Raw genomic sequence first — 14,623 nt, forward strand, 5'->3', positions numbered from 1 at the left:
TTGGTTACATAATTTGATCAAATAATGATAAGCCTGCTAACCACACCAAGGTAAGTCTCAGTAGCAGGTCCCATATATACTGAGACTTACCTTGGTGTGGTTAGCAGGCTTATCATTATTTGATCAAATTATGTAACCAAAAGTCTCCTTTGTTTTACAGATTTAGTTTTCATTGTGAATATTTATTTTCCCATTTGTTAGTGGCTCGGTGGAGAAGCAAGCGCTGGGATACACACACACACACACACACACACACACACACACACACACACACACACACACACACACACACACACACACACAAGAAGTGTACCGCAACACAATTTTATATATCTAAAAATACTTGCTATACTTTTTGTAAAGATGACTAAATACAGTAACAGAGGTACACAATCATCCACAACAGATCTTAAATCATATGAAGGATCCAAAAAAAGTCGGCTTTGCAAAGATAGCAGGAAGCAGCAGTTGCCACACTACTCCAGCAGGTAATCACATGATTGCCTACATTACCTATTTGAGTCGTGTGGCAACTGCGGCTTCCTGCTATCTTTGCAAAGCCGACTCCGTGCTTTTTTTGGATCCTTCATATGATTTAAGATCTGTTGTGGATGAACTTTGCGCCTCTGCTATTTAGCCATCTTTTCACTTGGACGGATTGGGAGACCGATTCTGGAGAGCAGCAAGTTTCACCCGGCAGTATTGGACTTTCTCGTCATTATTACTCTTATTTAGCATTATTAGCACTACGGTAGATTTGTATTTTTTGCGCTTTGTTCTTATCACAATATCATGCTTTTGGCAGCATCATTCCATAACATCTGTACCATATGGTTTATTACATAAGCTTTATACGGATATGCAGTTTGAAAAATTGCACGTCACAGCCTGAGCAACTGCAGTGAAGTTAGCAAATGCAGACAGTCCAAAGGCGTTCCCGGGAGCTGCGAGCTGAAGTGCCCTGCTGTACATGCACACGTCTGCCATCATTACTGTGCATTAACAAACGGCAAAATACACCACACACATTAACAACTCTTTCATTTCTTATGTTACGGTTATAAACACAAAAAAAATATATAAAAAAAATAGAACAGTGACCTACCATGTTGCCACTTTGGGGAGGTCATTTATAAACCTCAATGCAGAGGTTGTGCAAGATTATATTTACTGCGTAGAAAACACTTATAAAAATGTTGAAGGAGAATTTCTATTCTAAGAAGTGTATGGAGATATAACAATAGAACAAAGACGACACTAAAGGGGAGAAAAAAAACTCTTAATGCAAAAATTTGACGTCTTCGTTCTATCAAGAATCTTTTAGAAGATATAGACAGGGCTTGAAAAATCCACTCATCTCATCGCTGTTTTGTGCCTTTAAGGGCAAGGTATTGTGGGGCGCTAGATACAAAGCTCCGGCGGTGAGTGACAGCCACGATACCAGCGCGCTGTCCAACGCAAAAGGGAGACCGCGACCATAAGGTATTGGTCATGGGAGTTTCTGTAAAATCCAAGATTTGCCTCGAGTCTGTTTCTTATAAATCTGCATTAATAGCATAAATATTTGGCAGGTTTGGGGTGCTGGGTAGTTTGGAGGGGGTTATCTTCACCTGGAGGGTCCCGATGCTAAATGAAACAATAAACTTTAAAAAAAAAAATGGACTCCTACTTGTCATCAAGTCATTAACAAACCGGTATGATCTTAATAATCAGATCACTCATTAGTTCGGTCTGGTTGACTGTAGCTTGAATACAAATGATCAGATCGTGCATAATATAACATGATCTGGCTCCTTTGGAAAATGACCTGCACTGGAGTGTGTTGGAAAATTCACATCATGGATACATCATGTACCACATTAGCCCATCCAGCAGCAAAACGGTTACCCTAGCAATGTCATACTCCCGTCCCTGCCCAACATGAGCGCACATCTTGGGTTGTCACGTAAACCGTTATGTAACCCAAGTCCCCCCCCCCCCCCCTCCCCCGGCCCACGTGCATCAAGCAGCCTCTCTCCCATCATGAGCTATGCTGAAAACATTCAGGCAGCAGAGGAAAGAGGCCCTGGTATCCATAGTAACAGAGCAGACTGGGAGAAATGGAGCAGGTTCAGCATGCACCAAGTCAGTGACTGTACCTCCCCCGTCTGCCTTTCTAACTCACACATATGGCAGACACTTCAGTCAGAAAAGGCCACACAGATGCCACAGTGCTGACAAGGTGGCCAACACTGGTCATTATAAATCTATTAGCCACATTATAATTTATTTATAATGAGCCAACATCCTGCAGCCTGGAAGACACCGGCAACGCCTCTAGTCTTCCACTCTTCTTTACAACCTCTGGTACACGTGCTATGCTTTCACAAGACCCCATTATCCCAGTCTTTACTGTCATACGCTCATCTAAGGACCGTTATCAGCATCACCCTGCACCTAATACTTTTCTGTACATGCTTGCTGCTATTTAAGAAAATGACCAGTGAGGTGATCGCTCCCTGGAAATGAAGGGTTAAACAAGCAAGAGACTTCTCGCAGACCACAGAAAACTGATGACTGTGGGACAGAGACCACACAGGGTGCACAGTGGATCGCTAGTATGGGGTCTGTGCGTTACGCTGCCAGCAAAAGTTACGTTTCAACTTCCTTAGGCTACGCTTATAGTGCCGGCGACACCAGGCTACAGTTGCTGGAAAAATCAAATTGAGATGACTTCCAGCGATCGCGACCAAGCCATCGCGCTGCGCTTACTATTAGCGCACGCAACGGCGGCAATGCATATGTTTTGATGCCAAGTTACTGTCGCCGGCACTATAAGCGCAGCCTCACGCAGACCGGTTGGGGAGGGCAGGAGTATGAAGCGATCTAGATCATTTATTTTACATACGGCATAAAAATGTTTTTGCATGGGAAGAAACCTTCAATATCTACCTTAAAACAAAGTGTAACAGCTGATGCCCCGTTTTGATATCACGTAATGAACCTTTTTCTGCTCTATATTGGGACGCTTACCAAAGCTGCATAACTCCACCGATACCCGCTTGTCATTTTGTTTACTTTTTTATTTGGAATGAGAAAGGGTTTAAGAACAAATAAATCTCCCTTTATCTCCATAATGGGAAAAAAATGGTTTAAACGTAATGCCTAAAATAAAAATGCTGATGGAAATAAAAACCATACACAGCATTTTTTGGGTGCATCTGGTTTCACACTTGACAGCAAATATGAAATGTGACTTGCAAAATGGTTGCGAAACACTGCAATAGACATAAGCAGGAGGGTGCCCCATGGCAGGGTTTCTGGCCTTGAGCACATTTGGTGCGGGGACTGAGTCGATCCTTCCAGTGGCATCTGGACTCATGCGTCGCAGTGCAGCGGTGCTCTGCACGGCTGCCACACAAGCACACGCTTCGCCTTTTGTTCCAGCCCAGGCCTGTAATGTGACTCCATCCCTTTATGTTACAGTGGTCTACGGCCTAGTAAAGATTGGAATGTAAAGCCGCCCTGTGCTGCTCACAGCCCCAGCTCACCTGTAGAAACTTAGATCGTAGGTTATAGGCAGGGGCTCCCTTTGCCTCGTGCTGTGATTTTACTTGCTGCTCTCATCCCCATTGTCTGTACTGTGTTCCCTGTATTGTAATTCTGTCAAGTGCTGCATACATGTTGGCACAATCCAAATCCAAGTCACATACAAAAGATGCCCATATTATGCTGCTTGGAGGTTTATGGGTGCTGCCCACTTACTGTCCAAGAAGTGGTTTCCCTCCTATAATATGACTTTATTTTCCCATTCCACTAGGAGTGTTAAATGTATCTAAACCGCTACATACAATGAAGCAGAATAATGCATAGCCAACCTCTACCAGCCAATGGGTTAGGAGCGAATGGTGAAAAAGCAGGGTTGGAGACGTGGCAAAGACATGTGAATGTGCTCACAAGTGATATTTTTATTTGCTGAACTGCTTTTCAACACCACCGAGCATAATCTACTGTATATTATTACATGATCTCATCTCTACAGTTGTGCTGAATCGTTAGGTGTTTCAACTAAACTTGAACAGATTGTGAACTTATAAAACAAACAACAGTGGCTCTAAACAGCCAAAAACTATCCACTTTAAAAATATGTTGCCATGTTGAGCTTTCTATTTAAATTTGCAAGAGAACAGATTATATTTGCAGAAAGAGCAAAATCCTGCACTTAACATGGCAAATATTTTGGGTGATAAAAAGGCAGTTTAAAGCTTCTCTCCCCCCCCCCTTTTTTTCCCTTTCTTTATATAAACACTTTGAAGACAATTCTTTGAAAGAAAATGGCTACTTCTCAAAATTTAACAGAAATAAGCATCCAGCCAACCATCCCTAACTGTCAAGTATTTACTAGTGCCAAGATTTCCTATCACCCCACATTGCTTTCTCTGTTTCTTAGAGGTGCTGCTTTCAAAAAAGGTAGTAAAAAAAAACATGTACAGTATCTGGACTGAAGACCTCACTTATGTCTTCAAGGATTTTGTTGGGATTCACCAAACAAATTACAGTTCTTCAAACCCATTAGCTCAGGGGCGGCCAACGCCAGTCCTCAAGGGCCACCAACAGGTCAGGTTTTCAGGATATCCCTGCTTCAGCACAGGTGGCTCAGTCATTGACACTGCCACCTGTGCTGAAACAAGGATATCCTGAAAACCTGAATTGTTGCTGGCCCCATAAGCCTGGAGTTGCCCCTCCCCCCCCCCCCCCCCCGCATTAGCCAATCACTTGAGACAACTGCTTCATGTGCAGAAACGTCAGCTCCTGCAGAGAGAATAATGTAACATTAGGCTTCTGACCCGCCATATTGTTTCTGTATTCACACTGTTATTAAGCTGAGCCAACAGATCTTTGAATACTAGTTTCAAACAATGCAGTGGCAACCTAAAGACAAAAAAAAACTTGCATGTAAAATGCCCTGAAATATACTAATGCTTACAAGAATAAAGCCCTGCCCTTCAAAAGGGTTTACCGGGCTGCATTAACGCAGTGGCTTTTAAACCTCTCTTCGGGAATCCCAAGACAGACTGTTTTAGAAATAACCGCATAATCTGCACACAATCTAGATTCATTCACATATGTCAAACCCTACCTATGTCATGCCAAGTCTGGTATGGATGGGGTCTTGAAAAAGGGGTTCTAAAAGCTCATTATTGGGGCACACACAAAAAAAAACAAAAAATAAATCACATGGCGAAAGAAGTTTAACAAAGTTCAATCTTAAGGTCCTGCAAATCAATTGAACATTACAACTAGGTTCTTAGCACAACATGTGGCCTCGCTAGGGCACAAACTTCTCCAAATGCTCGGTGGAAACAATTAAAAAAAAAAAAAAATACCTTATTGGAGGAGTGGTTAAATAAATAGAGGTTCCCAACTTCTGCCTTCAAGGACCACTAACCGCGCAGGTGTTAAGGCTATCCTTATTAGCGCAGGTGGCCTAATCATTTTGGCTGAACCACCTGTGCTCAAGCAGGGGTATACTTCAAACCTGCACTAGTAATGATCCTTGAGGACTGGAGCAGGGAACCTCAAACTAACAATATTCCATGTAGTACATGACTACTTAAACACTACTTCACTCAGCTATCCGTTTAAAAAGTCATTATACACCAGGATCTATAAATAAAAATGGTCCGACTTATACATGTTCATTATTTGCAATATTGTAATTACATATTGTAAAAATAGGATGCAAGCCGCACAACATTTCAATCCAGGAAGTGCTAGCATTTCCTCTGTGCTAGAGACTAAAACACTGCAAGGTTTAAAGCAATCCGTTCATTATATTTAGACCGGTAACCAAGGTGTGTGTTCTGTGTATCTTAAGATACGAGTGACAAAGCTATTTGTGGACACAGCAGCTCAGGCACTGACCACACTACAGGAGAAGGCAACAAAATGAGAAACACCATTGCCACTCTAAACTCGAGCGAGGCTCAACTGGCAGCTAGCGGCCAAACGCAGCCCGCAAAAGGCCCCAACGTGGCCTCTAGATTCAGCTGTCCAAGCAACCAGTATGATATTAACAGGAGCAAAGTGCAATTTCACACACGTGCTTGTAAATTAGGGTCATGTAAATATCTGGTAAATATAATTGGACATTTTTAAACATTATGATCTGGCCCCTTTGGAGAACTCGTTGAGGAGCCCCCCTGAACTAGAGGCTAATTTTCCTGTAGTTGTGCATGAATAACTAATTGTTAGTGCTCGTTTACAGCCATTTACTGAATAATTCCCACTAATGGCTTAGATTGTTGTGTGATGATATTTGGTGGCGCAGAGAACCAAAACATTTTCTATTTGAGACACCCGTTCGATGGACAAACTAAATTTTTTTTGACCAGCATTAAGGAGCTAAAATACACCATTTACGGTCAGGAAGACAATCGTGTGGCAGCAAGAATAGAAAGTGTGGAGACACCGTTTCAGATACTATTTTTTGATTTTACCAGCTATACACATGTATCCAAATCTCTTGTAGCCCCAATGCCTATGCACAAATAGACCACATTTCTTAAGAATGTTTCATAGCTTTGCTTCCTAGCCAGAGTCTACAAAATGATAAAGAAGATGGCACACAAAAGAAATTCAGATTTAAAAAAAAAAAAAAAAAAAAAAAAAAAGAAGAAGGGCTCCTTATGAATGTCATTTTCATGATCATAAGCATTCTTTGGTGTGCTACCTGGCTCTTCCTCGGTCTGGATAGCCTTTATGAGGTAGGCCTGTAACTTTGAGCACACTGTCCCATAGCTTTACATCGACCTGTGTGAGTGTGCAGAGGCTTTTTGTATCTTAAATTAGAGGTTAAACCTGGAGCCACCTGTGCTGAAGCTGGGATATCCTTAAAACATGAATCTCTTGGAGGGGGGGGGGGGGGAAGGCGGGGGGGTGGGGGGTATTGAGCGTGATTACAAGTGTTGATGGAAACCAATTACAATACATTATTTACAACATACAAAATTGTGGGACTGATGAAGGAACAGCGCAGTGGCAATGAAACGGTCTTTAAAACATAGTAACGAGATTCCAATCCCAGTGTCGGCTCTGTCATCTTGGGCAAGTCGCTATTTTTCTGTGTCCCAGGCACTAAAATTAGACGTGTAAGACCTACAGGGCTGGGACTCATGCCTGCAAAAAAATGTATCAATATTAACCAGTTCACTGCCAGGAGAAGGCAGGTCAGCATGGCTTTGCTGGTTATTCTGGCAATAAAGGGTGAAATACAGGGATGGCGTATTAGAATACCAATGTAATGGCCAGGGGTGACTTCCATGCATCACTGTGACATGATGAAAGAGCGCTACAGACCAGAAACATGGTCTTCTGCACTGCTCCACTCCGTCTGCTGAAGACTGTGTGCTACGATGTTTGAAGAGTTGATTTTGAAAACTAATTTTCTTGTGTCATGATATTATAAATGTCTACTGAACCGCCCGTGGCTTTCCCTGATAAAGGCATGATGTGGCTGATTTAAGAGGGAGACTTAAAAAAGGTATATAAAACCAGGCAGAGCTGTAATAATTTGAGGTTTGTACAAGCCACTTCAGCTAGTGACACAGCACTGTTTCTCTGTATAACATGTCACTTACATAACTGCTCCGCCCTGACCTGTAACATGCATGACAGGCAGGGGACATTCACTGCGCTAACGCACTTGTCACGCCATCCTAACACCTCTTCTTGTGATGATTCACATAAATCCAAAGACCAAGCAACACAACATGTTCGGCCTCCACCCTAACGAAGGGACTACATATAACAGTAGGATCTTGCAGAAGCCGCACGGACCAAGCTGGACTCAGGAGGCCAAGATAAGGATTCTACTTATTTATTTTTACCCTTGACTTGTAAAGCGTTCAGAAATGTAGACGGTAAGTTACCTCCAGAAAAATCACCAACCACACCTGTGCCAACTCCAAAACAATGCAATTTTGCGCAACTGGCAACATAGTTTAATCATCCCTGAAGTGACTCAACATAGCACCCTAATTAGCATACAAGCCCCATCATTACAGGGCGCATGAGCTGCGCTTGTATCAGTCAGGACAGTCGAGGCCTTCGGGACATTTGTTGGATAGCCGAGTAAGAATAGCAAATATGCAATGTGTTTCAGAGCTTCTGCTGGAATGGTGTTGCCATTAAACCAGCACCATGTATGTATGACACTAGTAAAGGATTTTTTTTTTTTTTTTTTTTTAAAGGGCAGACTTCCAAACGCACAGCAAAATTGCACTTATAAATATGAACATTGTATTCGTTTTTAATAATAATTATTATAAAATCACTGGTAGTTTGGGCCCTGCCCCCAATTTCAATGTTTCAAGTAACAAAGGAAAAAAAAAAAAAAAAAAAAGTTTACTGAAGTTTAGACAAGTTATTTTTATATTAGACTGTAAACTCTCTGGGCAGGGATTTCCTATGATCTGATCTGGTTTGCTGCACTTAAGGTATTAAAATTCCCTGTACCGTCTGTTGTAAAGTGCCAAGTACAGCTCTGGGCGCTATATAAAGATAAACATACATACGCCTCAACATTTAATTGGTTTTACAAAATTGAACGTGTGGGTTGAACTGCCTCACTAAAGATACTGTAAGGGTCTTCACTTTAGGAGCATAATGTGATCAAACGAAGGAAAGGCTCATGGAGTCTAGGTATCAAAAAGTTAAACAGCAAGCGGTATTTTAAACTAGATCCTTTGTCCTTTAGTAATAAAACCAACACCAGTCAACCCAGCAGATGCCAAACATGTGCGGGTGACCATGAGGAAGCCACATACTGACTAACCAGCAAGCATTTTGTAAAAGGAGTAAAAAAAAAAAGAAAAGGGGGATGGGGAGGAGTCACAAGTAACTGAAAAACACAGTTTCTGAAACGAATTCAAAGGGGCCACTGATCAAACTAAATAAAGGAAAATTAATGGGAGACGAGCCTTCATGATCCCACGGGCCCCTTTTGTTGGATGCTTCCCTTTGCTTTAAATGGCACATCATTAACCCAGTTTATAAACCCGGGACTAGGATACCTCTTGAAAGGATAAACCCACAGGAAACAGGCTCTCCCCCCACAACGCTGCAAAGCAACAGAGGAAAGAGAACCTGTTGAACTCCAACGACCTCCACTTTAGTTGTCTGCTTGGGAGAGCCTACAATCGATTGAATCAGAATCCAACAAAACCAAATAAGGTTCCCGTGCCACTGTAAATGTATAGTATAAGACAGTATCGTTTTAAAGTGACTACGCCTGTTAACCCCTTTGCTACCACATGGTATTTGCAAACAAGATTACAATCTCAGTAACTTTCCAGGAGAAGGAGGTGAAATAGAAACACACAAAGCTCTCAGTACACCATTTTCAAAAGCATTTATGCTTAGGTCATGCTACAAGAGCAGAAGGGAGGGACCCAATCCAAGAGCAGGTGTGTAAACAATGGTATAGTGGTACTGTACTCTGTTATATGGCATTGCTACACTACGAACATACATTATGTGTAGGGCTTCCATCTTACAGTGTAATGTGTAAAGTGTTGCATTACAAATAAACTATATTTTACCAATCATATGACGTTACAAACGAAGAGTACTCATTTCTATTTTCCACAATCCACTTTAATTTTTTTTCTTCAGGTAATTTAAATATGTGGAAAAAACAACTACTATGGGCTACTCTAGTGAGAGCATTTTAGTGAGATTAATGTTTCGGCTCTGCTGGGGCACCTCCGTCAGGACAAGGGGTAACACCACGATATTTAACAAGATTACGTAGCAAAACATGAAAAAAGAAACGGCACCAAAACGTCATCCACCCACAGTATCGTAACAATACCTCCCACCAGATGTGTACAGGGTGGCACCTCCCTCAAAATTGTGGGGACATTGCACGCACCATTTACAGGGAGAATAGTAAAACAATTTCAAACAATATTCTGCAAATGAAAATACCAATGCATGTCTCAGACAGTTCTGCAACCCTTTTACCCTCGTATTGCTTTGCAAACTGCTTCCACGGCAGCCAGGGATTCTGGGTAATGACTTGCAAATGAGTAGTGTGTCACTCTTTAGTTCTTATCCATTTTAACATGGCCCATTAAGCTTAAACCTGTAGAAGCTGTGTAAGGCCGCGATTATAGTGGCTGCATGCGCGACATTGTGCCGTACCTCGCTGAGGCAAGCCATAGAGCGCACGACCGACTCTCTGGCAGCCAAACAATTTTTAGTTTGTCGCACGACGGCCAGGGCACTCGCGCGCGGTTCAGCCAATGAAGGCGAACCTCTCACGTGATGTCACGGCCACGGCTCCCCGCAGCGCAAATACTATGTACACAAACCGCGCAAGCGACAGGCGCACGTGACATCACGTGCGCGCAGCAACTATAAAACGCGGCCTAATACAGCAGGCATAAGTTTATAGGGGTCCATGTTAAAATGGATATGAAATAAAGCGTGACAAACAGTACTCATTTACAAGTCATTACCCAGAATCCCTGGCAGCAGTGGAAGCATTGTATACTAAGAGATAATGGGGAAAGAGGGTTGTAGACCTGTCAGACATGCAAATGCAACCCCACGTGGTATTTTTATTTACTGTACACTGTCCGTGGGAGGGTTTGCCACTTTTTTTTTTTACCCACCATAAGTTTTTTAATGTCTGGTTAAAGAATATTCACACTTTACTATGTAGAAGATAATGTCCCGTAATCTGACAATCAAGATTACAATACAGATCAATATTACTATCCATCCAATATATGATAAGTACAATTGAAGCATAGTGCTACTATAAAAGAATGGTGGTATGCAGTGGTCGACAAATCACCAAAAAAATCTACTCGCCACCCAGTACCACACGTGTGCTGCTTGGGCTAATAGGAGCTCGCCACGATGTTAAATCCACTCGCCCGGGGCGTGCAAATGTATACGTTTGTCGAACACTGGTGGTATGTATTCAACGTGAATCAATGTTATGCAACTCTGCAGCCTAACCGACTTTCTGCTTAAGTACAAAGAGATACAGGAAGCAATAAGAAGATACATATCTGTATCTATTCTGAAACCGGTGCCACAGAAGCAAAAAACTTTGGTCTCATAAAATATAGAGTAACCCAGCGTCTTGCAGATTTCTTTGCAACACCAAAGTGTGTGTGCAGGGTTACAAGGTTTCTACTACCATCAGTATAATGCTTGTCTGCATCAACACATTCTTAAACATAGTTGGACTCAGAGATTCAAGGGACATCCACTACATAAGTATGTAAACAGCTACGTGCTGCCTTGTTTAAGTCAGGATCCCTCTCTCCGGCAGCCAAACACAGCCACGCTTCTCATTTTACAACAGAATAAAAAAGGGTGCATATCCCTTCTTTGCAGCCTGACCCCATTAACACACGGGCACAACGTATTCATCAGGATAATACTGGGGATCAGTTGTTCTCATCGCCAGATAATGCTCCTATGTTGCTGCCCCCACTGGCAGTGAAGGGGTTAATGGTACTTCCCAACAGCGTTAATTATAGAATGATATGGTCACAGGTTTTCCCTTCCACCACAATGTGTTGCCAACTGCTCTGGCAGCAACATGAATATCCGAAATAATAACAGTGATAAATTCCCACTTCTCCTTTCCCCCACAATGCATTACTGGCAGTGGAGATGTTACCAGCACTTCCACCACTATTAAGATTATACTAATGCTAAATTAATGTACATATACCAATGTCCCACTTCCCCTGAATTATTGCGTAATGTTAATATGTTTCCCCTTCCCCTGTATTAGTGCATAATGTTAATATGTTTCCCCTTCCCCTGTATTAGTGTATAATGTTAATATGTTTCCCCTTCCCCTGTATTAGTGCATAATGTTAATATGTTTCCCCTTCCCCTGTATTATTGCATGTTATTATGTTTCCCCTTCCCCTGTATTATTGTATAATGTTAATATGTTTCCCTTCGCCTGTATTATTGTATAATGTTATTATGTTTCCCCTCCCCCTGTATTATTGTATAATGTTAATATGTTTCCCTTCCCCCGTATTGTTGTATAATGTTAATGCTCCCCTTCCCTTGTATTATAAAATATAGTATACTGCTCACACACAACGTTTCCCCTGTACTATTATACTAATTCTCATGTACCAATGTTCCCCACCATCCCACTTTATATAATGGGAATATAATGTCCCCACTGTATTATACCAAATGGCACCCCTTGCCCTGTATTACACCAATGCCCCCCCCCCCTGCCCCGTATTACATTAATGTTTTCCTTTCCCCCGCATTACACTATTGGTCCCACTTCCCCTGTATCACACTATTGGTCCCCTGTATTGCACTATTGGTCCCCCTTCCCCTATATTGTACTATTGGTCCCCTGTACTGTAGCACTGGCCCTCCCCCTGTACAGATTAGTATAACCATGTCCATAACAGAAGGGTTGCCCCTGTAGTAAGGATACTCCCGGCTGCGGAAGGCCTCCTGGGTGTGTTCCACCACATACTGGTCCTCTCCGGGCGCGGGCGGCTCGCTCAGCGGCTTCACCAGCGGGAAAGGTTTCCGGCCCAGCAGCGGCGCCATCCCGGGCCCGGGCCTGACAGGCAGGGAGGGAGGAGGGGGCGGATGCTGCGTGTGTCCGCAGGCAGCGCGCGTCCTGTGCCGGGCTCGGCCCTGCTGCTGCCAGAGGATGCTGCTGCCCTTCACTCCACAATCCGCCGGTTTCCCGCCACACCGCGGCGCCTTGGATACCCACACATACACAAAAAAACAAAAAAGGGATTGAAAAATGGCGGGAGATTCCCCTCCGCCGCCGGCTGCCTCCTCCCTCGGATACTTCCTCCCGCCTCCGCGTCGCTCAGATACTACCCCCCCACTCCAGTACCTTGCCGCGCGCTGACAGTCTGGCAACGCCCACCACCGGCCGGCGCTGTATTCCGATTGGCCGCGACGAAACGGGCGCCTCGCTTTTTGCTCTCCTGCTATTGGCTGTGCCGGCACCTCGGCCCCGCCTTCTTTTTTTTTTTTTTTTGTCCTAGCGTAAAATAGCTTGGTTGCAGCGCGCGCAGCAGGGAAGTGGCGCTTGTTGAAGCAGGGGGCGATGTCATTAATATCGATTTTTTTTTTTTCAATTCGTTGAACTTTATTGTAACACCTAGCGGTGCAGAGAAGGTGACACGGCCAATAGAAGGGACACGCACGTGTGGCATGTGGAGGGAGGAGTGTAATCTGACAGCGACGACATCCGGGCATCGGGCGCTTTGTCTCTACTCTTTTCCGCGCGCTGGCCCCGCCCAGACATCAGAAAGGGGGTCGCGCGGGCCCAACTGTCAAGAACAATAAAAGCACGCGCACATTGTCTGGAGGAGTGACGCAGCCTGAGAGGCAGGGGGGGGGAGAGGAGGTTGTTTTTTTTAACCCCTTCACCGCTGAAGTGTTCTTTACTACCTTAGACCAGTGGTTTCCAACCTGTTTTACATTGTGCACTCCCTGCTAGAAAACATTTGTCCTGCCAACCCTAATTAATACATCATATTGCTTATACATCAGACTATTTCTACCCTGACTGTGTGACTGATCCCAGGCAGTATAGTGTCCTGAGCTCATTGGGGGAACATACTCGTAATAAGGCCCCAAACTGCACCTCAGCATGTGCAGACGCCAATTACTGCGCAAGCTTCCAAAGCCGCTCACCACAATGCCTTGCTTCTGTGGATGCAAAGTGTGGTGGGGAGCCATTTTGGAAGGTCCTGCTGTATATGACAGACTACGTATGCCGTCCCCACACAGGGTCAGGAACCCCCTATACTGCCTGGGACCCATCCTTGTCTGTTTTTGGGGGGGGCGAACCCCTTGGAGACACCTCCTGAACGCCCTGTTGCCTTAGGCTGCGTTTGTGTGCGCGACGGCGCGAACAACATAAAGCACTTCTATCAGGCCGGCCATAGTGCAGAATTTTGAAGAGACAAATGATTTTGTTTTGCATTTTTCATTCTATGAGGCACCTTGGCTGTGTTTACTTTATGGTACTAGACTGACATTATCCATTAAGGAGCTTAAAGCTGAACTGTTTACTTACCACTGCACCTTCTGCACAGAGGGTTAGTGTTACCGTGGAGGCCATACTTTGAATCTCCTTCTAGCCTATCCATGCTGTTTGGTCTGTACAGTATAGGGTGTTCCCTGCTACAGTGATCGTTATGCTTGTTAGAATTAATTAGATCCATCTGGTGCAGTTTTCCTATTTTTACAGAGGGAGACCTTTATGGTTTGGGTGAAAGGGAAGTACCATGTGTCCCTCTTGAGAGGCGCCGTGGGAAAGGGCCTGAGGAAGGGGCATTTAGCCCCGAAACGTTGCCCCCCTTTTTTCCCGGCACATCAGCTCCCTATATTGCCCTTTTTTGGCTTTTGTATTCCCTATTTTTTTCCCCCAAACCCCCCCCCCCCTTTTTTTTTGTTTCCCCTTTTTCCCATTCCCCTCCCTCCTATGCTGGTTAGGCTTACATCAACTTTTATACTATTTTTCTAGATATGTGTATTCATGCCGTATCTGTCAATGTATATATATCCTTATATTGTTTCATTTTCAATACAATTTCACTTTTTTGAT

The 14,623-nt window shown here is 43.7% G+C and overlaps 1 protein-coding gene across 1 annotated transcript in view; it reads right to left on the reverse strand.

The window, feature by feature from the left end:
• Nucleotides 1-12,928, reverse strand: part of BAZ1B (bromodomain adjacent to zinc finger domain 1B) — a 52,044-nt gene extending 39,116 nt beyond the window's left edge. The window contains exon 1 of the mRNA XM_075594475.1: nt 12,479-12,928. Within this exon, the coding sequence (XP_075450590.1) occupies nt 12,479-12,597 (119 nt within the window). The 5' untranslated portion in view covers nt 12,598-12,928. The remainder of the gene's footprint in view (nt 1-12,478) is intronic.
• Nucleotides 12,929-14,623: the final 1,695 nt, after the last annotated feature.

Source organism: Ascaphus truei, chromosome 3 (assembly GCF_040206685.1).
Source record: "Ascaphus truei isolate aAscTru1 chromosome 3, aAscTru1.hap1, whole genome shotgun sequence".
Lineage (NCBI taxonomy): Eukaryota > Metazoa > Chordata > Amphibia > Anura > Ascaphidae > Ascaphus > Ascaphus truei.